The 26,209-nt window shown below is 40.6% G+C and overlaps 1 protein-coding gene across 1 annotated transcript in view; it reads left to right on the top strand.

Moving 5' to 3' along the window:
• CACNA2D1 (calcium voltage-gated channel auxiliary subunit alpha2delta 1) overlaps nucleotides 1–26,209 on the top strand; it is a 651,754-nt gene that overhangs the window by 612,859 nt on the left and 12,686 nt on the right. The window contains exons 27-36 of the mRNA XM_074942556.1: nucleotides 7,492–7,595; nucleotides 9,301–9,387; nucleotides 9,786–9,853; nucleotides 13,160–13,198; nucleotides 15,809–15,880; nucleotides 17,434–17,586; nucleotides 17,678–17,730; nucleotides 20,885–20,940; nucleotides 21,072–21,201; nucleotides 22,954–23,066. Coding sequence (XP_074798657.1) covers nucleotides 7,492–7,595; nucleotides 9,301–9,387; nucleotides 9,786–9,853; nucleotides 13,160–13,198; nucleotides 15,809–15,880; nucleotides 17,434–17,586; nucleotides 17,678–17,730; nucleotides 20,885–20,940; nucleotides 21,072–21,201; nucleotides 22,954–23,066 — 875 coding nt within the window. The remainder of the gene's footprint in view (nucleotides 1–7,491; nucleotides 7,596–9,300; nucleotides 9,388–9,785; nucleotides 9,854–13,159; nucleotides 13,199–15,808; nucleotides 15,881–17,433; nucleotides 17,587–17,677; nucleotides 17,731–20,884; nucleotides 20,941–21,071; nucleotides 21,202–22,953; nucleotides 23,067–26,209) is intronic.

Here is a 26,209-nt window from a genome sequence, read left to right as displayed (position 1 = left end):
TTTCACATTTGAGTTCCTTCAGAACTCTGGAGTGAATACCATCTGGTCCTGGTGACTTATTACTCTTTAGTTTATCAGTTTGTTCCAAAACTTCCTCTAATGACACGTCAATCTGGGACAGTTCCTCAGATTTGTCACCTAAAAAGAATGGTTCAGGTTTGGGAATCTCCCTCACATCCTCAGCCATGAAGACCGATACAAAGAATTCAGTTATTGTCTCAAAAATGGCCTTATTGTCCTTGAGTGCTCCTTTAGCATCTCATTTGTCCAGTGGACCCACTGTTTTTTTAGCAGGCTTCCTGCTTCTGATGTACTTAACACTTTTTTTTTTGCTGTTACTTTTTGAGACTTTGGCTAGCTGTTCTTCAAATTCTTTTTTGGCTTTCCTAATTATATTTTTACACTTCATTTGCTAGAGTTTATGCTCCTTTTTATGTTCCTCACTAGGATTTAACTTCCACTTTTTAAAGAATGTCTTTTTGCCTCTCACTGCTTCTTTTACTTTGTTGTTTAGCCACAGTGGCACTTTTTGGTTCTCTTACTATGTTTTTAAATTTGGGATATACATTTAAGTTGAGCCTCTATTATGGTGTCTTTAAAAAGTTTCCAGGCAGCTTGCAGGGATTTCACTTTTGGTGCGGTACCTTTTAAGTTATTTTTCTCCTCATTTTTGTGTAGTTCCCCTTTCCGAAATTAAATGCTACATTGTTGGGCTGCTGTGGTATTTTCCCCACCACACGGATATTAAATTTAATTATATTATGGTCACTATTACCAAGAGGTACAGCTATATTCACCTCTTGGACCAGATCCTGTGCTCCATTTAGGGCTAAATCAAAAATTGCCTCTCCTCTTGTGGGTTCCAGGACTAGCTGCTCCAAGAAGCAGTCATTTAAGGTGTCAAGAAGCTCTATCTTTGCATCCTGTCCTGAGGTGACATGTACCCAGTCAGTTTGGGGATAGTTGAAATCCCCCATTATAATTGAGTTTTGTATTTTAATATCCTCTCTAATCTCCCTGAGCATTTCACAGTCACTATCACCATCCTGGTCAGGTGGTCAGTAGTATATCTCTATCACTATATTCTTATTATTAGAGCATGGAATTATTATCCATAGAGATTCTATGGTACAGTTTGGTTAATTTAAGATTTTTACTTAATTGATTCTACACTTTCTTTCACTCCCCCACAAGCACAACCTGTTCTGTCCTCCTGATACATTTTGTACCCTTTGGATACATAATAAGAAATGCTACTATGTAGGTTGTCTTTCAGTTGCACCTTCCTGTATATTTTAGGTGAGGTAATCGTAGCAAATAGACACTGCTTTAAGTTATCCTTATGGAGTTACCTTCTCACTAAATCTCTGATTCCCCCTCCAACCTCCTCACAGACAATCTGACCGTCCAAAGGGATCTCTTTGCCTATATGTAGTCCCAATTCATTAGGGCCCCATATGATTGCAATAGCCCACCTGAACACAGGGAGCTTGTAAGATCAAGTCCCAGCACTGTTCACTCTGTGGTGAGCACAATCTAATAACTGTGAAGTCCCAAGTGTTCATAAGTCAGTTAAGATGATGAGGGTGGTATGTACTGTATTTATCCTCATTAGATGAAAGGGTAGGACAAGTTTAAAAAAAAAAAACCCTCTCTGTTTCTTTTCAACAAACTGATTATGACACGATTCACTGTTTGCAATGTTCGTGCTTAAAAATTACTCTCCGGGCACTGTTGTTAGAAGTAAATACTGAGAACTTCTTCTCATAAGATGGGCCTGTATTCATATATAAGCACAGTTAACACCTAGTTGAAATAATCTTGCTGTATCCATTAGGTGATGGAATTCCAGCAATAATTTTCATAGTAGATCATGGAATAACAAAGAGAACAAAGAAAAAGTAATTTACTAGAGTTTGTTAATATGAATCTGCATTCTTCTTGCTATCCATGTAAATGTTGTTGCCTGCATTGAGATCTTCACATTTATCATTCATCTTCAGTCTTCTGCCATGAAGTTATAGGGTTAGGTCATCCCCTCCACTTTTCTCACTAAGGGGATTGTCAAGGTTCCTCCCCCACTCTGAACGCTAGGGTACAGATGTGGGGACCTGCATGAAAACCTCCTAAACTTATCTTTACCAGCTTAGGTCAAAAAGTTCCCCAAGGTACAAAATATTCCACCCTTTGTCCTTGGATTGGCCGCTACCACCACCAAACAAATACTGGTTACTGGGGAATAGCTGTTTGGAAACATCTTTCCCCCCAAATACTTCCCAAAACCTTGCACCCCACTTCCTGGACAAGGTTTGGTAAAAAGCCTCACCAATTTGCCTAGGTGACTACAGACCCAGACCCTTGGATCTTAAGAACAATGAACAATCCTCCCAACACTTGCACCCCCCCCTTTCCTGGGAAATGTTGGATAAAAGCCTCACCAATTTGCATAGGTGACCACAGACCCAAACCCTTGGATCTGAGAACAATGAAAAAGCATTCAGTTTTCTTACAAGAAGACTTTTAATAGAAATAGGAGTAAATAGAAGTAAAGAAATCCCCTCTGTAAAATCAGGATGGTAGATCATAGAATCATAGAATATCAGGGTTGGAAGGGACCCCAGAAGGTCATCTAGTCCAACCCCCTGCTCGAAGCAGGACCAATTCCCAGTTAAATCATCCCAGCCAGGGCTTTGTCAAGCCTGACCTTAAAAACCTCTAAGGAAGGAGATTCTACCACCTCCCTAGGTAACGCATTCCAGTGTTTCACCACCCTCTTAGTGAAAAAGTTTTTCCTAATATCCAATCTAAACCTCCCCCATTGCAACTTGAGACCATTACTCCTCGTTCTGTCATCTGCTACCATTGAGAACAGTCTAGAGCCATCCTCTTTGGAACCCCCTTTCAGGTAGTTGAAAGCAGCTATCAAATCCCCCCTCATTCTTCTCTTCTGCAGACTAAACAATCCCAGCTCCCTCAGCCTCTCTTCATAAGTCATGTGCTCTAGACCCCTAATCATTTTTGTTGCCCTTCGCTGGACTCTCTCCAATTTATCCACATCCTTCTTGTAGTGTGGGGCCCAAAACTGGACACAGTACTCCAGATGAGGCCTCACCAGTGTCGAATAGAGGGGAACGATCACATCCCTCGATCTGCTCGCTATACCCCTACTTATACATCCCAAAATGCCATTGGCCTTCTTGGCAACAAGGGCACACTGTTGACTCATATCCAGCTTCTCGTCCACTGTCACCCCTAGGTCCTTTTCCGCAGAACTGCTGCCTAGCCATTCGGTCCCTAGTCTGTAGCGGTGCATTGGATTCTTCCATCCTAAGTGCAGGACCCTGCACTTATCCTTATTGAACCTCATCAGATTTCTTTTGGCCCAATCCTCCAATTTGTCTAGGTCCTTCTGTATCCTATCCCTCCCCTCCAGCGTATCTACCACTCCTCCCAGTTTAGTATCATCTGCAAATTTGCTGAGAGTGCAATCCACACCATCCTCCAGATCATTTATGAAGATATTGAACAAAACCGGCCCCAGGACCGACCCCTGGGGCACTCCACTTGACACTGGCTGCCAACTAGACATGGAGCCATTTATCACTACCCGTTGAGCCCGACAATCTAGCCAGCTTTCTACCCACCTTATAGTGCATTCATCTAGCCCATACTTCCTTAACTTGCTGACAAGAATACTGTGGGAGACCGTGTCAAAAGCTTTGCTAAAGTCAAGAAACAATACATCCACTGCTTTCCCTTCATCCACAGAACCAGTAATCTCATCATAAAAGGCGATTAGATTAGTCAGGCATGACCTTCCCTTGGTGAATCCATGCTGACTGTTCCTGATCACTTTCCTCTCATGTAAGTGCTTCAGGATTGATTCTTTGAGGACCTGCTCCATGATTTTTCCAGGGACTGAGGTGAGGCTGACTGGCCTGTAGTTCCCAGGATCCTCCTTCTTCCCTTTTTTAAAGATTGGCACTACATTAGCCTTTTTCCAGTCATCCGGGACTTCCCCCGTTCGCCACGAGTTTTCAAAGATAATGGCCAAGGGCTCTGCAATCACAGCTGCCAATTCCTTCAGCACTCTCGGATGTAACTCGTCCGGCCCCATGGACTTGTGCACGTCCAGCTTTTCTAAATAGTCCCTAACCACCTCTATCTCCACAGAGGGCTGGCCATCTCTTCCCCATTCTGTGATGCCCAGCGCAGCAGTCTGGGAGCTGACCTTGTTAGTGAAAACAGAGGCAAAAAAAGCATTGAGTACATTAGCTTTTTCCACATCCTCTGTCACTAGGTTGCCTCCCTCATTCAGTAAGGGGCCCACACTTTCCTTGGCTTTCTTCTTGTTGCCAACATACCTGAAGAAACCCTTCTTGTTACTCTTGACATCTCTTGCTAGCTGCAGCTCCAGGTGCGATTTGGCCCTCCTTATATCTTTCCTACATGCCCGAGCAATATTTTTATACTCTTCCCTGGTCATATGTCCAACCTTCCACTTCTTGTAAGCTTCTTTTTTATGTTTAAGATCCGCTAGGATTTCACCATTAAGCCAAGCTGGTCGCTTGCCATGTTTACTATTCTTTCGACTCATCGGGATGGTTTGTTCCTGTAACCTCAACAGGGATTCCTTGAAATACAGCCAGCTCTCCTGGACTCCCTTCCCCTTCATGTTAGTCCCCCAGGGGATCCTGGCCATCTGTTCCCTGAGGGAGTCGAAGTCTGCTTTCCTGAAGTCCAGGGTCCGTATCCTGCTGCTTACCTTTCTTCCCTGCGTCAGGATCCTGAACTCAACCAACTCATGGTCACTGCCTCCCAGATTCCCATCCACTTTTGCTTCCCCCACTAATTCTACCCGGTTTGTGAGCAGCAGGTCAAGAAAAGCGCCCCCCCTAGTTGGCTCCCCTAGCACTTGCGCCAGGAAATTGTCCCCTACGCTTTCCAAAAACTTCCTGGATTGTCTATGCACCGCTGTATTGCTCTCCCAGCAGATATCAGGAAAATTAAAGTCACCCATGAGAATCAGGGCATGCGATCTAGTAGCTTCCGTGAGTTGCCGAAAGAAAGCCTCATCCACCTCATCCCCCTGGTCCGGTGGTCTATAGCAGACTCCCACCACTACATCACTCTTGTTGCACACACTTCTAAACTTAATCCAGAGACACTCAGGTTTTACCACAGTTTCGTACCGGAGCTCTGAGCAGTCATACTGCTCCCTTACATACAGTGCTACTCCCCCACCTTTTCTGCCCTGCCTGTCCTTCCTGAACAGTTTATAACCATCCATGACTGTACTCCAGTCATGTGAGTTATCCCACCAAGTCTCTTACAGGGTAATTAGATTCAAAACATAGAGAATCACTCTAGGCAAAACCTTAAGTTACAAAAAAGATACACAGACAGAAATAGTTATTCTATTCAGCACAATTCTTTTCTCAGCCATTTAAAGAAATCATAATCTAACACGTACCTAGCTAGATTACTTACTAAAAGTTCTAAGACTCCATTCCTGGTCTATCCCCGGCAAAGACAGCATAAAGACAGACTGAGACCCTTTGTTTCTCTCCCTCCTCCCAGCTTTTGAGAGTATCTTGTCTCCTCATTGGTCATTTTGGTCAGGTGCCAGCGAGGTTACCTTTAGCTTCTTAACCCTTTACAGGTGAGAGGAGTTTTTCCTCTGGCCAGGAGGGATTTTAAAGGGGTTTACCCTTCCCTTTATATTTATGACAGGGATGAAAACAACTGAAGACCCACTGAAATAGCTCATATTTTGTCGGCAGACATAACGTACCTTCCCTCTCCCTCCAGCCCACACTTGCAACTCTGTGGAAGCCCTTATCTCTCTCTGACCATGCTATCTGGCTGTGTTACAGCCTAGGCTCCCAGCTAGGCTAAAACATGGCCTGCTAACAGTGCTCTGTATGTGTTAACCTGCATCTTAATGGGCCTTTTCAATCATGTTAAGCTAACTCAACTGAGCTAGCACAATTGAAACATCATTTTGCCCATCAAGGCACACCCACTGTGTTTGGGTCCCCACTGATTTGTGTGTGTGTAGGAGGAGGGGTTTCATGCGTGTGGGGAAGGGACACAGCTAGGGAAGTGCTGTTTTATGAAGCATTTCCCTCCCCCACAGTCTTGCAGTAAGATACTGCTGACCCTGTCCGTATTGAATTGAATCCTGTTTTGAGTTTGCAGCTTCCCGAGAATCAAATGGGTTTAGGAGCAAAGTTCCTGAAGGAGATATGCTCCCATGGAAGACAGGTGGGAACTGGAGAATAACGTGGGCACAATGCTTTCGCACACATACTTAGGCCCACGATGGAGGCCCAAAATTTGGGTGAATAAAAGAAAAAGAAAGTTAGCTGATCTTTCTTTTAGTCAGGTGAAGTGAGCTGTAGCTCACGAAAGCTCATGCTCAAATAAACTGGTTAGTCTCTAAGGTGCCACAAGTACTCCTTTTCTTTTTTCTTTTAGTCAGTATGTCAATGCACTGACTGACGGACAGCTGATCTGAGAGCAATTTTTCTTGCTGAAATAATATGCACTGTTACACGTGAAATCTCATATGCATGCCTTGATTTTCTTTGAGCTGCAGATTTTAGCTATGTTGCATTTGAAACATGTCTGTATTGAATTCCTATTGAGCGTTAAGCAGGAGCAGGTCATAGTAATCCAAGCTTCTTCTTGGCACAGTATAGCAGTAAAGTGATGTCCTTCTGAAAACCATCTGGCCACTTAACCCCTAATTGCTCAACATTCATTTGGCTGACAAGCTTGAAAATCATGAATACTCTAAAGTACTAATCACAAGTACTCCCAGGATGTAAAGGGGAATGATGCAACATTAACAGATAGTATAGAGGACAACATAAAAGTGATCAAATTTCATACCATATCATGCAATTCTTATCTTCAGTGATTTGGGTGTGTGGGGGGGATTATATTAATATGAATTTACATAGCAAATTTATCTTTTTTCCTGGGATTATCTTGTATATATTACCCATTAAAAATTTCATGGAGTATGTTCCCCAATAGATTTGCCTCCCATATCTGTAGTTCTCAGTTTCTCTCTCCCTCTCTTATTAATTAAGTCTGTTAAGCTGCTTCTGTGATTTTTGAATAAAGGATGTCATCCAAAATGACTCTATGGTTTTCTGTTTTAAACAAACCCAGTGATAGATTTATAATCAGAAAAATGTCCATATAAAAATTCTGAACCTGGTCCATGTTGTTCTCAGGAACCCTTTCTTCATTCTCTGGTCTGTTTGGTTTTGTTTTTCTCATAGCAGTTTGCAATTTAAGTTGCTGAAAGCTCAGACTTTTGTGAAGGATAGGCACAAATACATTGTAATAAAAGGAGCTCATGAGTTTCCCAAACAAGATATTTATATTAAGGGGGAAAAAATACCTCTGCCTTGCAGCTTAAAATGAAAATCTGACAGACTTTATTTTTTATGACCTTTTCCCCACCCCCATGTATAGGGAAGGAGAGAATTGGACAGAAAATCCTGAAACTTACGAAGTCAGTTTCTATAAACGGAGCTTGGATAATGACAACTATATCTTCACAGCTCCATACTACAACAGTAAGTCATCACTTCTTTGACATTTCAGAGGTGACTGGCACAACATAAACATTCATGGATGTTTTCCTTCTTACCAGTTGAGTTAGCTATTTAAAGTGGCATAGTTCATAGTTCAGAACAGGTTTCAGAGTAGCGACCGTGTTAGTCTGTATCTGCAAAAAGCAAAGAAGTACTTCTGGCACCTTAGAGACTAACAAATTTATTTGAGCATAAGCTTTCGTGAGCTACAGCTCACTTCATCGGATGCATAGTTCAGAACAGACATTCCAACAGAGTCTGCCAGTTCATTGGGGGAAGCAGCTCTAAAAAAATGTCACTCTGGTTTGGAAACTGTCATCACAATCAGTCATCCATCCCAGTAAAGCTATGTTTCTCTGCATTGTTCCTCCCAGTGACTAGCAGGCTAAAATGCATGTTGGTTATATATTTTGTTAATTAATTGGGCTTGAAAGGTTTCTGTAGATTTCTCAAAGGCAGAATTTCTTGTGTGAAGGAAACTACAGTGACAGTGTATCATACTGTCTGCAAGAGTCTCAGTTCCATATATTGACATGGGAGAGGGGATCCAAGAGCAACCTTATATAGCTGAGTTCCCTAGATCGCATCAGTGTCAGAGCTAGCCATCCATGGGGTAACCAGGCCCAAAGGGAGGTGCAAGGTGGCAAGGAAGGCTTGAAGTTTCATGACTGCTTTAGCACCACGCTATTTATTTTTTCCAAAATGAGCTCGGATAAGTGCAGTCACAGAACTGTGTGGTCCTGAGAGCTTTTCTTCTGCATGGAGCCCAGACAATGTCACTGATTTATTTAACACTTCAGACCATTGAGTTTGGATTATTTTACAGATCAATATTATTCCACTGAAATGGTTTCTGTGACCTTTTGTAACACTTAAAACCTAAATATCCACAATAATAAACTGGTTGATGAGAAGAGATGCATCACTGATGCACATTTACCTTGTAATGCTCCTCTGAAAGCAGATGCTGCTGTGAATTAGATACTCTTCCCTCTTAGAGGTGGTATTTTATTGCAATTATTTTATATACGTATTTATTATTGCAATTTTCAAAAAAATACTAGCCAGGTAGTAAAATGGCCTGCTTCAAAACCTTTATAGGAATCCTGTTCCTTTGAAAACTCTCGGGAATTTTTTTTTACTTCATTTTCCATATTGAACAGTGCTGCCAGCAGGTTAGCCTGTCACAGTACCAGTCATTATTTACTGAGTGTTGTTAGTTGGCTGCACACTGTCCAGTGACTAGAAGACTGCATGGGCTCTATTCTAATGACCATACAATCTATGGCCCTAATCCTGCATTTCATGGGGCTGCTCACATGTGTAAAATTAATTACGGCTGTGTTTGCAGAATCAGGGTCACACTAACTACACAGAACAGTGAAACTGACTGTACACACAGAGCTCTCAACTGTACAAAGTAAATAAAGAAAAGCAAAATATATTTTCCTCTAACTGTTCTGATTGTTCGTGATCCTAGGCATAGCTGGGGTAACTATTAAGTACAGTTAGTAAGTATAACATTTTCATATAGAGATTTGGGTTTGGGGATGATGGTTACCAGTTAAATAATGGTTAATTTCTTGATTGAACTTGCATTGAGGGGTAGGACTTCTTTATTTAGGGCCAAGAATAGGAAAAGATTACATCACTCTTTTTAACCTTTTGTTTTTTCCCTTACTCTCAGAAAGTGACGCCAGTAGCTATGAAACGGGCATTATGGTGAGCAGGGCTGTGGAAATAACCATTGGTGGAAAACTTCTTAAACCCGCAGGTAAGATGGAATGGTGCTGGCGCTCTAAATACACAAGTTCTTTTGTTGTTGCTCGTCACGAACGCCCATAAGAAATATAACTGAAATCACAAAGCAGTCTCAGTCTTCTAAAATTCTTCTTCACAAGGCTTTTTAAAATTTTGCTGGTGAAAGTCTAGCCAAAGATCTGACAGTGTGTTAGTAAAGATATTTGGTTGATTAGAATGATGAAGGGCCTTGGAGGACAGATGACTGATCAGAAATATGATTTCTTTTAGTTTATCAGCTTCAAAAGTTAGACTTGTATGGTGAATTTTTAATCTGTTTTAGGATCTTGCCTTTCATTGTTGCTGTTGTTTCCTTTCATTTTGCTAAATAGAATTTCCAGGGTTTTTTGTTTGTTTGTTGGTTTGTTTCAGTTGTTGGAATAAAAATTGATGCAAGCCAATGGATGGAAAATTTCACCAAAACCACAATCAAGAGCCTGGTAAGGAACTGAGTGACTTCTGTTGAACTTCATTTGCTTTTTCTCTAAGCTATGAGCACAAACCGGTGCTTCCCCATTCCGTGCAGGCAGCTCTGTATTACAACTTCACAAAGGTCCACAGTTGCTGACTGGTGGTGGTGTTTAAAGCATTTCAAAACACAATATGCATCTATTAAAAAGCAGCTGTATTTTTTCAGTTATGCACTTGTACATGTCTTGTATTGGAGGTTAGAATGTCTCAAGATTCAGTAGTAACAATGGAGAAAAGAAAATGCATAACAATGTCATATGTCAGCCACTAGAGACAGTATTGTGTTTTTACAATGAGTCAAAACTCTCAGAAAAGCAGGGATGCCCATGGCTGGCCCTTGCCAGCTGACTCAGGATCGCAGAGCTCTGGCTCCAGGGCTGTTTAATTGTGGCATAGACGTTCAGGCCAAGCTCTGGAACCCTTCCACCTGGCAGGAGTTGAATGGGAATTTTTAAAGGAGTTGAATGAGAAGGGGAGAAAATTAGTGGCAGCTAGAAGGAAAAGTAAAGAAAGGATCTGGCACACCAGGGAAGGGGAGGGACAAGAAGTAGTAGAGGAGGAAACAGGCTCAATGAGCCAAAGCTGGTGGAAACCCAGACTCATGTCTGGCATGCTACTCCTGTCAGAACTGCAGCTCTGCTGGTAAGATGAGTCTGAAGAAACAGCTGCATGTCCATCACCATGAGCTGAAGGAAGCTGCTTGCCTGAAAAAGAGAGAAAGTGGACTTGTGGGTGTCAGTGAATGCAAAAGAGGCTGCACTGCCGTCTGGGAGCAGAGTAGCCCAACACACAATAGAAGGAAGAAAGGGTGTGTGTGTGTGTGAGAGAGAGAGACGGTGGGCTCAGAACAAAACTGGCATGTTCCTATGTATTTTGTATATATCTGGGAAAAAATACATAGGAACATACCAGTTTTTCACTTTAACTCTGTTCAGAGATGAAGGAGGTTCACCACTCTTCAGTTTTGGTAGCTTCTGTTCCCACCATCTCTCTCTCTCTCTCTCCCTCTCTTTCTGTCTCAGACACACACACACTTTTTTCCTTCTATTATGTATTGTGTATTTTGTGTGTGTGTGTGCATATACACACACAAGGGCTGTCAAGTGATTAAAAAAATTAATCATGATTAATCGCGCTGTTAAACAATAATAGAATACCATATTATAAATAACAATAGTAGAATACCAAACAATAATAGAATACAATAACCAAACAATAATAGAATACCAAATTTTAATATTTTTGATGTTTTCTAAATGTTCAAATATATTGATTTCAATTACAGCACAGAATACAAAGTGTACAGTGCTCACTTTATATTTATTTTTATTATAAATATTTGCACCGTAAAAAACAAAAGAAATAGTATTTTTCAGTTCACCTAATACAAGTACTGTAGTGCAATCTCTTTATCATGAAAGTTGAATTTACAAATGTAGAATTATTTACAAAAAATAACTGCATTCTAAAATAAAACAATGTAAAACTTTAGAGCCTACAAGTCCACTCAGTCCTACTTTTAGCCAATCGCTCAGACAAACAAGTTCATTTACATTTGCAAGAGATAATGCTGCCGCTTCTTGTCTACAATGTCACCTGACAGTGAGAGCAGGCGGTCGCATGGCATTGTTGTAGCCGGCATCGCAAGATATTTACATGCCAGATGCGCTAAAGATTCATATGTTCCTCCATGCTTCAACCACCATTCCATGGGACATGCTTCTATGCTGACGACGGGTTCTGCTCGATAACAATCCAAAGCAAAAAGAAAAGGAGGACTTGTGGCACCTTAGAGACTAACAAATTTATTTGAGCATAAGCTTTCGTGAGCTACAGCTGAAGTGAGCTGTAGCTCACGAAAGCTTATGCTCAAATAAATTTGTTAGTCTCTAAGGTGCCACAAGTCCTCCTTTTCTTTTTGCGGATACAGACTAACACAGCTGCTACTCTGAATCCAAAGCAAAGTGGACCGATGCATGTTCATTTTCAGCATCTGAGTCAGATGTCACCAGCAGAAGGTTGATATTCTTTTTCTGTAGTTCGGGTTCTGTAGTTTCCGCATCTGAGTATTGTTCTTTTAAGACTTCGGAAAGCATGCTCCATACCTCATCCCTCTCAGATTTTGAAGGCACTTCAGATTCTTAAACCTTGGGTTGAGTGCTGTAGCTATTTTTAGAAATCTCACATTGGTACCTTCTTTGCATTTTGTCAAATCTGCTGTGAAAGTGTTCTTAAAACAAACATGTGTTGGGTCATCATCTGAGACTGCTATAACATGAAATATATGGTCAAATGCAGGTAAAACAGAACAGGAGACAAACAATTCTCACCCAAGGAGTTCAGTCATAAATTTAATTAATGCATTCTTTTTTTAACAAGCATCATCAGCATGGAAGCATGTCCTCTGGAATGGTGTCTGAAGCATGAAGGGGCATAGGAATGTTTAGCATATCTGGCACATAAATACCTTGCAATGCCTGTTCTCACTTTCAGGTGACATTGTAAATAAGAAGCAGTCAGCAGTGTCTCCTTTAAATGTAAACAAACTTGTTTGTCTTAGCAACTGGCTGAACAAGAGGAAGGACTGAGTGGACTTGTAGCTCTAAAGTTTTACATTGTTTTGTTTTTCAGTACAGTTACGTAACAAAAAAATCTACATTTGTATGTACACTTTCACGATAAAGAGATTGCACTACAGTACTTTTATGAGGTGAATTGAAAAATACTGTTTCTTTTAGCATTTTTACAGTACAAATTTGTAATATAAATAATAATATAAAGTGAGCACTTTACACTTTGTATTCCGTGTTGTAATAGAAATCAATATGTTTGAAAATGTAGAAAAACATCCAAAAATATTTAATAAATTTCAATTGGTATTCTATTGTTTTTACAGTGCGATTAATCATGACTACTTTTTTTGAGTTAATCACGTGAGTTAACTGTGATTAATCAGCAGCCCTTATATATATAGAACCATTACCAACCAAAAGAAACAAAGAGGGAATTAATAAAATCTATAAATAAATAAATCTACCCTGAGCAGAGTTTTGACCCCCCAGAAACAAGTGCAATGCACTCAGATACCGTGGTAATGGGTAGCAGTATAAAACCCTTCAGTAGACAGCCAGGCACACAGACAAAGATGGACATAAAAAACACCTGGGTTTGTCTTGAATCCAATTGTTTATACTTATGAGTTAATGAATATCACGTAATAGTACAGACTTTCTAAGAAACCATTCCCTAAAGATCATTATCCTTCTGTTTTCCAGTGCAACAGTGAACTTTGTGGCTGTGAAAGAGGCAGTATGGTAAGAATAAACCTAATAATAAAGACCTGGCAGAGAGGGAAGGGTCCCCTTTGTTCTTTGGGTCCATCAAAACTTGAGACCGCTGTTCTATCCAATAACTTTCTGAAGGTTAAAAACAGAAGCAGTGTTAGCAGAGAGTTGACAATCTTTTGTGTCTAGGAAGAGAGAGGTGAGGATTCTGAGGGAGATGCTAGTGTGAGAGAATGAAATGAAGTGATAGGCAAGGGAATCATTGAAATGAGACTATAAGAACTAAAGGGGAACAAATAAGAAGAAAGAACATAATATGGGAGCGAGCAGTAGAAAATGGGGCAGTCGTGAAAAAGAAGGTGAGAGAAAAGATGGTGAAGCTTTTTAAAGAAAGAGGTGAAGAGAAAGGAGAAGGAGCAAAAAAGAGGGGGGGGATAAGAGAAATTGAGGAGAGAGACTGTGAAAAGGTGGAAAGCAAGAACAGATGCACAATGTTTCACCTAGTGAATATTAGATCATAATTAGTTTCTCCTCTATCTTATTGTATTTCTTTCACAGACCTCCTGTATGTTTTAGTGGGTGGGAAGGCAGGGAAGCCTATGTTGCGCATGTGTAACCAACACACCACCTGAGGTGTGGTGCTCTGTCCCCTCTAGTGGCACCAAGACCACTTAGAGATTAATGAGTCTGCTACAGCCTTAGCTAAGAGCCATGTGGCTTTTAGCTCATGCAGTAGAGCAGTGGTGGGCAACCTTCAGCCTGTGAGCCACAAGCAGCCCGTTATGGTTAATCCACTAGTGGGCCGCAAAACAGTTTGTTTACATTGCCTGTCCACAGGAACAGCCGCCCGCAGCTCCCAGTGGCCGCGGTTCACCGTTCCCAGCCAATGGGAGCTGCGAGAAGCCTCGCGGGCCCACCACTGCAGTAGAGGCTCATGCACTAAACTTCAGAGGTCTCAGGTTCAATCCTGGTGACCGGGATCTGCTGCTGTTACACATTCATGTTATATTAATATTGCTGCCTAGTTTGGATTCTGTATTATCAAATAATTTGAGGGAAAGAGACAGATGATAACCTTAAATCCACCATAATGCACACAGCACCCTCCAGCATGTGGGGATAGTAAGCTTTCCCCTGCCTTTCTTCCCTCCATCCCTTGCTGAGCCAGGATTTGGGGGCACATGGCCCTAGAAGCACTGATGGGTGATGATTTTACAGCTTCAGGAGCCCTAATGTTGTCAGGAACTCCTAATTCTCTTTTGTGCTTAAGCACCTTCCTCAATCAGGGCCTCTGTGAGTTCTTTTGTGGGGTTGGGAGAATGACTGTTGGGTGTGGGACCTATGGCTAATTGTCAGGCCAAGGCAGCAGCACCACATCCTCAGGCCACAGGAAGATCAGTGTATGCTCTATATAGCAGTGGTTCTCAAACTTTAGCAACCCGAGGACCCCCAAAAGCCCCGCTCAGCCCCAGGTCTCGCCCCCACTCCACCCCCCTTCCCCCAAGGCCCCACCCCACCTCACCTCTGCCCACTGCCACTCCACCCTTGCCCCTCCTCTTCCCCACCTCTTTCTGGCTCCTCCCCCTTCCTCCCAGTGTCTCCTGCACACCGCTGAACAGCTGTTCCCCAGCATGCAGGAGGCACTTGGAGGAAGGAGGAGAAGTTGAGGGAGAGGGGGAGGAGTTGATCAGCAGGGCCTGCAGACCCCCGCAGTACCCTTGGGGACCCCTAGGGGTCTGCAAACCCCAGTTTGAGAAACGCTGCTCTATAGTTAATCAATGGCCTTTCTGCCCCCAGCACCTGGCACCTGCAGGAATCCACCCATGGCACTGGGACAGCACCAGAGAAAGTGGGCTCTTAGCTCTATGTGGAACAGGTGCCTTAGATGGAGAAGAAGGGGCTCATCACCTGAAGGGGGTGAAAAAAAACAGAGCAAAATAAAGTAAATAATGTGAAAATAATTATAGGCAGCAAGCCCAGGTTTGCTGTTTTAGAAGACTCCTACCACTAAAAGCTACAAATCAAATCATCTCTAAGCGTGAGCTAAGACCAAATCAAAAGTTTCAATCCCTTTATCTGAGCTCTGATCCATGTATGAAGTGGTTTTGTAAGGACGTAGCACTCTTAGGGCTAGTTAAGTATCCTGATCAAATAATTTACAAGAACAAGTTACATAAAATTAAGCCACAAGAGGGTTCCTTGCTCCAAATTTTACAACACTTATGGATTCAGGGCCATTGGCCTCATGTCCTAGAGTCCTGAAAATAATCTCCCCTACTTATACTTTCTAAATACCAGGTATGAAGTCAGAAAACACCTTCCTCAGGTGTTAATGGGTGAAACAATAGGGTCAAGTTACTAGAGCAAAGGAACAATGAGTGTGTGAAGTTCTCCAAAAACTAATGTTTTACATGAAACCTCTAGGTCTTGAGAGTTGGAAACTATGTTAAACATGCAGATTCTTTGTTGCCAAGCTGATTTCTTTTGAAAAGGGACACTCCAGTCCTGGTCGTATTAATTCTAAGATGTATCTGAAATGCTGAACGTCAGCCTTTTCTCAGGGATTGTGTCTGGCTGCTTGGAAAGAGAACCATTTTCTGTATCTTTCCTGAAAAATATACTTTTTTTTCCTTGTGGTAGCACCTGGATTGTGTTGTTCTTGATGATGGTGGATTTCTTTTGATGTCAAATCAGGAGGAATATACCAAACAGGTATATGTGTTTTTAAATTCATGCATTTAAAGATGAGATTGACTCACTTCTCCATTAAGATAGAGAGACTTTTATCATTAAAACCTAAGTTCACTACATAAACACAGAGTGCGGCTGTTCATTGACCTCATTTCATTTATTTAAATCACAGTTATCGGAGTTTGAGGTGGTGAATCACAGACTCATGTCCGAACCACAAAGAAAATTTGCAAATCTCAAATTTCATATAATTTGCTAGCTTTTATCACTGTCTTACTAGTGACTTGACATGTCTAGGCCTGCACTAATGTGGCTCTGGTTATAGTGATTTAAGGGAGTGCATAAGAAATGGGATGAAGAGTTTGCACTGTTTCCCTGAGACAGACTGCTTGAAGCATAAGGATAATGTAGTGTAAGTGCCTGGAGCACAGAATTATTCTGTGTTAATGTATGAGAACATAAAGATGTTATATTTTTCTATGAAAAAATTCAATTTTTTCCAGTATCTTTTAGAGCTTCGGTAAAAACAACAAAAATATTTTGGTTTTCAGTTGTTAAAAATGTCAATTTAATCAAAAAGCCATTTTTAATAAAAAAAAAGTTCCTATGAAAAATTTTCTATCAAATCTAATTGTTACACTGAAGAATTATTGCATAAAGAATCTATATCATGAGAATTCAACATATTATCATCACCATCTTTGTGTCTTGGTGTTAAGACATCACAGTGCAACATTGCAGTGCAATAGCTGTTGTTTGATGAGAGACAACTATAGTCAGTTATGTAATGAAAGGTAAGATCCCAGGTCAGCTGGAAAACCTGAACATGGGAAATTTTGATCTCTGGAGAAGATGGTGGCTCCTGTGCAGTGGGGTGCAGCAGCCTACTTCTCCTCAGAGACAGAATTCAGGAATTACATGGTAAAGTCGTAAATATGCCACAGAAGCATCTTTTGGTTGGTTCTACCTTTTCCACCTAGAAAAAAGAGGTAAGCACCATATAGGAGATACTGAGATAGCATGTGAACAGATTTGGGTAACTGTTGGTGGAATGAGTACAAACATTAGGGGGAAACGCAAGTTACCATCTAATCACATCAAGAGTCGAACATTCAAAAATGGCCTTGGAATTTGCACCTAAAATATTGCACGTGCAGTCATTGGTTCATAGGGAAAAAACCTAAACACTCAAAGTAGATATGGAAATAGTAGATATGGAAATAGTTGATGCCCCTTTGAAAAATGAGTCTCTTATGGGTTTTATAATAACAATGAACCAAATCATGCAGCTGTAAATCAGGCCAAACTTCCCCTGAAGTCGTTTAGAGTTTTGCCTGAGTAGGTCTGAAAACAATTTATTATTTTAGAGAATGTAAAGTAAATGCAAAATGAATATAAAAAGAAAGACTTTTATAATTTATCACCATATATCCCACAGTAAGAATGATAGGATTTATACCTTCTTTGAATTCAACAGCATTGTTCAGTATATGTAAATTACATGTATATTATTTATCATGTGACATCAGCTTAGAAGTGTTTAAACTCATCTTTTTTACAATTTTCTGCACCAGATTGGACGATTCTTTGGTGAGATTGACCCTGACCTGATGCGAAACCTCATTAACATGTCCTTATATGCCTTTAACAAGTCTTACGACTATCAGTCTGTTTGTGATCCTGAAGAAGAACCAAAGCAAGGAGCTGGTCTTCGTTCTGCATACGTGGTCAGTATCCTCTTGCCAAGTTACCAGCATCCCCCTTACCTACGTGCTGACGCTTGTACTAATGGTACAATCTTTATACTTCATTTTGTAGCCTACAGTCGCGGATATTTTGCATGTCGGATGGTGGGCCTCTGCAGCTGCCTGGTAAGTTCCGATATGCTGGTAATGTTTATACCAACATCATAATTAACAATTCAGTAAAAAGAAAATGTATTTGGTAACAGTTAGTCTCTTCTTTCTGTAGTGTCTATGTATGATAATAAAGACTCTTGAATTCCTAGGAGCTGTTCTGGAATCTTAAGGGCTGGTATTACTTCTCCAGCCTCATACAGTGAACATTTTTAGTAATCTTCCCAGACTCTTTGGAAAGTTCATTTTATTGATCTTCAATGAAAATGAGACTTCTCAGACTCTGTAATTCTCTGTTCTCGGTCTACATTGAGCATGCGTAGATGCAGGCATTGGTTTGTGTTGAATCACCTTTAATCTAGGTTGCTGGCGTGCAGCTTTCAGATGGACTTGTTCGATTCATAATTCAGTGCACTATATTGTTCTTTTTCAAGTGCATGATTAAGCAAGAAGGTTGAGAAAGAGTTAGTTTTTGAGGTATCAGTGAACCATTTTGTTAGGCACATAAGGGCGTCTATTTGAAAACATAAGCAAGTCCTATTTCAGAACACCAGGTGCCATTAAAATGGATTGTTTGGTAGTGTAACTCACTGAAAGTTGCTCATTGAAAAAGTCAATTGGTTTTGTTCATTGTCTTTTTATCAAAGATACTATAAACTAGTGATACTGTTTCAAGGAAGAAGCCACATAAAACAATATAGTATAACAGCTTGTTTCCATTTTTTTTCCTTTGCTCAGTTTAAACAACAAAACTATACTTCATCTGCAAGAACAAAAAGAACTTTGGGTAATGTTCCAGCAACATATACCTTAGAGACTGTCATAGAACAGGAAGAGGGAATGGCAGTCAATTTTAACTTTTAGAACTATTGGGTGAAATCCTGGTTCTGTTGAACTCAGTGAGAATTTTGGGATTGACTTCAGTGGAGTCAGGATTTCACCTTTTAACCGTTTTAATGGTTACTATCTTTAGCTAAACACAATACCAAATAAATCTCAAAACTGTTCTAAAACTCCACACCACAGAGTTGTCTCATTTTGGATTTAAATCCATGCAGTAATTAGCAATAGCCACAAAAATTGTTTTGGTAGTTTCATAATGCATATATAATGAAATTCAGCCCTGTACAGATTAAGCACCCCTGTGATACCAAAACCATGCGGCAAAGATTTAATTGGGACTTAAGTGGTATGGTGGGCGTCAGGCAGGCCTTCTGCACTGCTGTGAATTTTACCCTCTGAAAATATCTGTCCTTCATGATAAAGTTTTGTGGTGCATATTCTGTAGCACAATAGTAGGTAATTTACACTATTTGGAGGTAAGCATTGCAATATATCACAGCTGAACAAATATATAGAGAGTAGTTCTCTCACAGATGGCATTATGAAGGCTTTGGATATTTGTTTTTATTATTGGTTACATTTAGTTAACAGGAACAGTTAAGATCTTTGTTTTCTGGAACAAAAATGAAGCTCAAAAACCAGAGATGGGAAATGATCCAGGGACGAAACCTAAGCTCTGCTCAAACAGAGAAATTTGGGCTATCAGTGTTTAAATCAATCTCAGAGGTCTGGACTCAATTTAGACATGGGTCTTGTTTTCCACAGAGTTTCAATTGAAAGCACCACAAGAAAGTGCTTTCATTGGAAATTTTTGAAATGGAATCTAGGCCACAAGCAGGCTGAGGGGCCATTAGGGAAGTGGAATAGAAAGGACCGATCAGAGTGCATTTCAGCAAGGCAACTAGTAAAAGCAAATGCAGAGAAATAGAAGAAGCTGGGTTAGGGATAACTGTTACGTTTCGGGCAAAAATTTGGAATAGGATAATGAGTGACAATTTTCAAAGCTTATGTGGGGAGCATGAGGAATCAGTTAAATAAATATCTTCTGTCCTCTGCACTCTGGGAACGTTGAGGCTCTTTCCCATTTTTTCAGGCTTTCTCTCTTTCTCATCCTCAGTGAATTCCATTATCACTTTCTTTCAAGCTAAAAAAAGGGCTTGATGGGGACTTCCCTTCCTGGTCAGCCAGTGGAGTCACTGATGAATAAAATGAGGTTTCTCTTCATCCCTGCAGATGAGCACACAGCCCATGCAACAATCCCAGTCCTGATGTTATGTAAACAAACCCAGTGTTTGATGCAGTATTGCAGAGCCCTAGCCACGAAAATAAATGGCAGATATATTTTCTAAAAAATATATGAGGCTGTGGAGGAAGTAGATTAAAGGTTCATCAAGACTGGCATTTATGAGTAGTAGAACGTATGGGGAAGTACGGTGCCACAATAATAGACCAGGACAGATCTGATGGCAGAAGTAGGGCTTGCAAGGTGAGGACAAGAAGTTTAAAGTTAATGAAGAAGGAGCTGGGGGAGGGATTCAAAGAGAGGGAATGATGAGAGAAGGAATCTAATTGTCGTGGTTCCAGTAGGAGGGGTTGGGCATTGTGGATGATAGATGAACCAGAGAGGAGGAGGTTGCAATAATTGAAATAGGAGTGATGTGGGCATGAACACAGAAAAATAAGAGCTTAACGTTATCTGTGTTAAGCTTAATTTTTTCACAGCATCGAGGAAGAAATGACAGGCATAGGCTGAAGTGCAGAAGTGGAGATAGAAATACAAGTTGCTGGCACAGAGATGACTTTTGTATGAAATGATTAGAATACTCCAGCGTTTATCTGCCTCACAGGAGGGTTGTGAGGCTTAATCAGTGGAAAGTGCCGGAAGCCCCTTAGAGCTATGTGTGGCTATTGTCATTTAAGGCATTCTAGTTGGTTTAAATACGAGAGTAATCTCAGGATTCCTGTTTCTCATTCTGTGGAGTCTTAAAGGATAACAGTTAAACTGGTCTTCAGCATCTCTGCTAGCTGAATTATGGGTAAGAGGGGCACTGAATATTGATTGTCAAGTAAAAAGATAATGTGGGACAGTAGCTGAAGGGGAAGAAGAGGGTGACTGACAAAATGTAAGATATTAAAGAAACACATTCATATTAGTTGGTATAAGAGCAATTAAGTTATGTTGTTGCTGTTTTTATTAACAATTATTTTTATCCCAGTAGTATTTAGGGTCTCCTGTAAATAATCAGGGCTCCCATATTAGCAAAGCTATGTTTAAAGGAGAGGGAAATAACTATTTCATTAACAAAATTATTTTTTCTGTGCTCAGGTCTATCTTGCAACAGCTGTTTTTGGGCCTGACTTTTCCACGTTTCCTTGAGGCAGGTAAGTCACTACTCAGGTTTGTTAAAGGGTGAACTTTGAATGAACTAGAAGATAAGAATGCAGGTACCAGCCGAATTCTGCTCACTCCACTATATGAGTTGAAAATGTTTCTGTTTTTTCTTTCTTCTCAGCGGAAGCAGATGATGACGACTACACTGCTGCCCTATCCAAACAGAGCTGCATTACTGAGCAAACTCAGTATTTCTTTGAAAATGACGATAAATCCTTCAGTGGGATCGTAGACTGTATAAACTGTTCCAGGTAAATTTTCAACTTTGAATAGAAAATGTAAAGAGAAGCCTTTTTTGTCCATATTTATCTTAGAAGTAGGTAATTACATTACTGTATGAAGGATAAACTATACTGTGTCATAACCTTATCACCTGTATGTAAGAAGGATAAAGATATACATGTGTGTAGTGTGGTACATACATGACAGAATGTATATGTGTGTATTAGTGTATACTGAAACAGTAATAACAGTGCACAGAATTATTTTACTCCAAGTTGTGTTGTTCTGTTTTATGGGACTGTCTCCATGTATATTTTAATAGGATAATTGGTGTTTAATATATTTTATTCCTATATTTTTCACTGTATTTTTTTCTAATTTATTAATTGAAATTCTTGAGTTCTATCACAGATATTCAGAATTGAGGGGTTTTTTGTGCATCCCATTATCACTTTAAATGCAGATAATGTTAAAGGGTTGATCAGCTTCTTCATATTTTGCCTTGAGTTGTCCAATAGTGCTGCTGCTGCTTTCATTAAAGATGTTACAATCTCAATATAGTTTTGTGAGACTTGAAAGTTTCTTCCATACTAAGTTATTAGATTGATAGATTTTCTAAAGTGAAAGACTTTAAAAATGACCATAGAATTAACATGTTCTAAAAAACTAGGAGCCATTTGAAGATCTCTGTGTAGACAGATTTGTGATAATTCAGTTTAAAATCCTTAAACAAACATTAAGCTACAAATGGGTAAAAGAGAGGACATTTAGGATGTGTTATATAGCACATTCCTGAAAGTGTTGGAGACAACAGAACCGTTATAAACAGCCAAGCCTTGAAGAACACCTAGAAAATGTTTCATAGGGGATTTCAGTCCAGCAAAGTACACACAAGGAATTGGACACAATCACAGCACAGGGTCAAATACGGAATTCCATAAAGGGTAGAATGGTGCTGCTATGGGCAGAAACAGAGCCATCCTCAGAGATTATCTTTCACTGATTTAATCAGAAGAGATGTTTGGGCCCCTAAAATGGCCAACTAGTGTGAATGAGTCATTTGTAAAGTTACAGATGACCTGAAGGAGCTATTGGGTCAGATTTAGCCATTGGCATAAACTCCACTGAAGGCAATGAAGTTTTGTCCACTTATACCAAAGGATACATTTTGCCTGGTTTTGTTAGATGTGCGCAAAAATGGGTCAGGAAGCCAATTACAAATAAATAGCTGTCTACTTTAAGAACAACACAAAAGCTTTTCTTCAGCAATTAGAAAATATTCTCTTTGTTTATGAGTTTTACATTATTTCTCAGCTCACTGGGATGGTTATTTACATCTATCTATCCATCCATCTAGCTGTCTAAATATACAGTATAAACACCTGAAAATAAGCCATGAAAGTGCATAAATACTCTTAACTATAGTATCTAAGGTACACTGTATCGACTAGAGATGTGATATATTCAAATACATTATATTCTAACTGAAAAGGCTCTTTGTGGATTTATAAGTGCTTAGTGGTGTAACATCACCCTGTGCCCTTTTTCCATTTTTTAATCACAGCATCTGCTCTAATGCAGAACAACAGTCCTTTCAATAAAGATTACAAAATTTCCGCTTGAATGGTCCTTGCTATTCTTAAAAAAGACCAGCTGTCCCTTGTATACCAGTCTAGTTCAATCTATAAAGTTGTGTTACCTGTGATCTCATTAGTGAACGTGAAAAGCCCCAGAAGATATACTGTTCGCTTTGTTTAACTAGAGTTGTGTTTCTTTTTCAGACTTTATCATGCAGAAAAAGTTTCACACACCAATCTAGTATTTATAATTAGTGACAGCCAAAAGATGTGCCACTCCTGTGACCCAAAGCCATTGATGCAAGCAGAAAAGCCGGGTATCCTTTAAAGTCAGAACTTCTAGTGGTATAAACTGATGTTTGTTGGCCAAATATTAGAACAAGATTTGGAGAAATATGGCCTATTTATATACATTTCTGTGACACACATCACTGTAGTATCTGAGTCAGCAGATGGTTATCAAATACATTTTGTATACAACAAAACATAGCATGGACTAAATAGGAATCATTTCAAAGTGTTATCAATTTTTATGTAGATGTATTTGATATGCTGCTCTTAATACCTGTTCCCAGACTGTGTTACCAGGCAAAATCTCCTGAAGCCCGTGCACTGGAATGACTTATCAGTAGGTCAGGGCAGCTATCACTGAAGTATATAATGACCTGTTGTCATAGTATCCTGCTATTGGTGAACTTGCAGGAACCAGGCCCTTCTGCAGAGGACTAGAAGGTGCATCCCAAGCCCCTCAGTTTGTCACACAACTTGGTGACTGACCTGAAGAAATAGAAGGGGAGAGGCCAGAGCTTAACAATTACATGCTGTCTGAGGTCATAGAATATCAGGGTTGGAAGGGACCTCAGGAAGTCATCTAGCCCAACCCCCTGCTCAAAGCAGGACCAATCCCCAATTTTTGCCCCAGAGCCCTAAATGGTCCCCCTCAAGGATTGAACTCACAACCCTGGGTTTAGCAGGCCAATGCTCAAACCACTGAGCTATCCCTCATGGTGCTGAAGACTATTAAGTATGAATCACATGCTAGTTTCCCTCCCCTCACCACGGCGAGAGAGTAAAAAGTGAAAAGCCCCTGTTCACGTGTATTGGGTGCTCTGGGGTCTGCAGCCATTCTGAGTAGAGCTGACAGGGTAAAGAGAAATGCCTCTGCTGAGACGCACAAGCCAGAAGGCACAGCCCAAGACAGGGGTAATAGGACCAGGCCCCACCAATAAATGTAACATCTGTCTAGTGTGGCTGACATACTGCAGGGCGCAGGAGCACCTGCTGCCAGTGGGTCTTTCTGCTGGGGCTGGAGCTGTTCTGGCCATGGAGGCTGCAGTACCTCTGTTTGCCACCCAGGGGACTTCTTCATAGACTGCAGGAGGCCACAGAGCAGGGAATACAAGCAGAGTACAGAGCAGAGCCCTGCAACGGGACTGGGATCCCACAACTCCCGCAGGACCAGCTTCCATAATAGCAGGTAAAATGTACTTCGTGGCAGGATAGGGTGGGCAAAAATACTAGACTGCGGTAATTTGTGAAAAACACCAAATCGCTCATTGGTGTGTCATGAATAGAATTTCAGCAATGTAAAGCAAGTTTTTCTTTTCTTTTTTTTTTTTTAAGTAAAGGTTTTAATACTTAAGTTTGAGCAAAGGATAGAAAAGAGATTTGATGTCTCTTATAACAGGAGTTAAAGTATTTTTATATCATTTAAGTAAGATTTGTTTTACTCTTTTAATGGTAAAAGTTGTGTCTGAATTCCGTTTATACATATATATTATATTAACCAATCGTCTTTTTGTTGGTTTGGTTTGGCTTTTAGTAGCAAGGGGGAATCTTTCTATCTTGTGGGATTTTCAGGATCTAAGGCTTTTTCCAGGTGGGAGCAGGATAAAAATGAAAGAAGCAATGCAGTAGCAGCTGGGACTGGGTATTGCGGGATGGGATGGGAATGAGATTTAAAAAATTGTCCCACGCAGGGCTCTAATATAGAGCGCTTTGCACAAGTTCCCTCCAGCACACTGTTCTAAATGAGGGCAGCTCTCCCCCTGCTGTCTGTGGGCTGCTCAGGACTCTAGCCACTCCTTCTCATCTCCAACCCTGGTAAACATATCCCATATGCCATAGCGACAGGAGCACCTCAGGGCAGCATATACCGTGCCAGGGTAATTCTCCTTACACTCTTTTTGGCCCTTATGCCCTTATGAAGTGGCGTTAAGGTGTTGAGGCAGGGGGCCAGAATCTGACCGATTAACCCCGACAGTAGAAAAATAGCGTGGCCAGAAATACATATTCCTGACATGCAAGGAGACCTATGAGGAGAGATTTGCAAATCCCTAGAAAAGCACTGCTGCTCCTGTACCTGATGATAAAGCTGCTTATGGTGGAGATGATGGAAATCCCTCTGCAAAAGCGATACATTAAGTATCACATTAATTACGACACAGGAATTCTGTCTGCACTTCAGGTGAAAGGGAGGTTACATCAGTGGAAGCAGCATCTCTGGCACTGTAAATGTAGGCTGCTACTCTGACCGGCTTGGCTCCATGTCAGTTTGATTAACTACGGGTACTGTCTACAGGTTATGTACAGGGCCTGCTGCACAAAATAAAGCAAGTTTAATAAGAAACGGTGTAACTTTCCCATGGGGCATTTTACTTCACAGGGCTCGGGGCAGTAGATGAAAGCTTGACCAGCTGACTAGGCTAATTTTTCACTAAATGAATTGCTATATGTATTCTTCACCTGAGCTGCAGTAAGTCAAGCTTTCTTTTTCATAACCAGGGCCCATTGTGAAGTGCAGATGTAGCATGAGAACACACAGATGGGAAGGACGACCTTTGAGTGCTGTTCATCTGTAGGTGTTTATTAGGTTCCGCTTCCTGCTGTCTGGTAGGGAAATGCTAATGTTGATGGCCTTTTAAGTTATCATCCCTGTTTCTAACTCTCCTTTCTCGCATGGCATAAATCTCATCACATATAAACCACCATGGCATCAGTGGATGGGTGGATACTGCTAAGATGTAAATTAGGGAAGAAATTGACTGTATGTTGTCTTTTCATTTATTTATTTTTTAACATTTTAGGCTTAGGACCAAATCCCATGCCATTTTGCCTCTTGAATACAGTAAACTGGATTGTGCCTTGCATTGGGACAGCGCAATTGACTTGAATGTGGTGACAGTAACATTTGCTTTAATTGTGTAAATGGAATACCCTGAGTGCAAGTTAGCTCAGATAAAATCTGTAAAAGCCCTAAAAGGTTGTAAGGCATTAGTTGTTTTAAAAAAACCTCTAGATTAGATGGAAAATTTCAGATAGAGACTGTAGAAAGTTATGAGAAACTTAATGCACAAGTGTTACAGTTGCAAAAGTGAAATATTAACCTCAAGATCCAGTTCATCCATGGTGTGTCCAGGGGGCTTGCATCAGGGTATAGAATTGTCCCAGAATGGAGGCA

Source organism: Natator depressus, chromosome 1 (genome assembly GCF_965152275.1).
Source record: "Natator depressus isolate rNatDep1 chromosome 1, rNatDep2.hap1, whole genome shotgun sequence".
Taxonomy (NCBI): domain Eukaryota; kingdom Metazoa; phylum Chordata; order Testudines; family Cheloniidae; genus Natator; species Natator depressus.
Note: the sequence above shows the minus strand (reverse complement) of the source record. Positions and strands in the feature narration are given on the sequence as shown.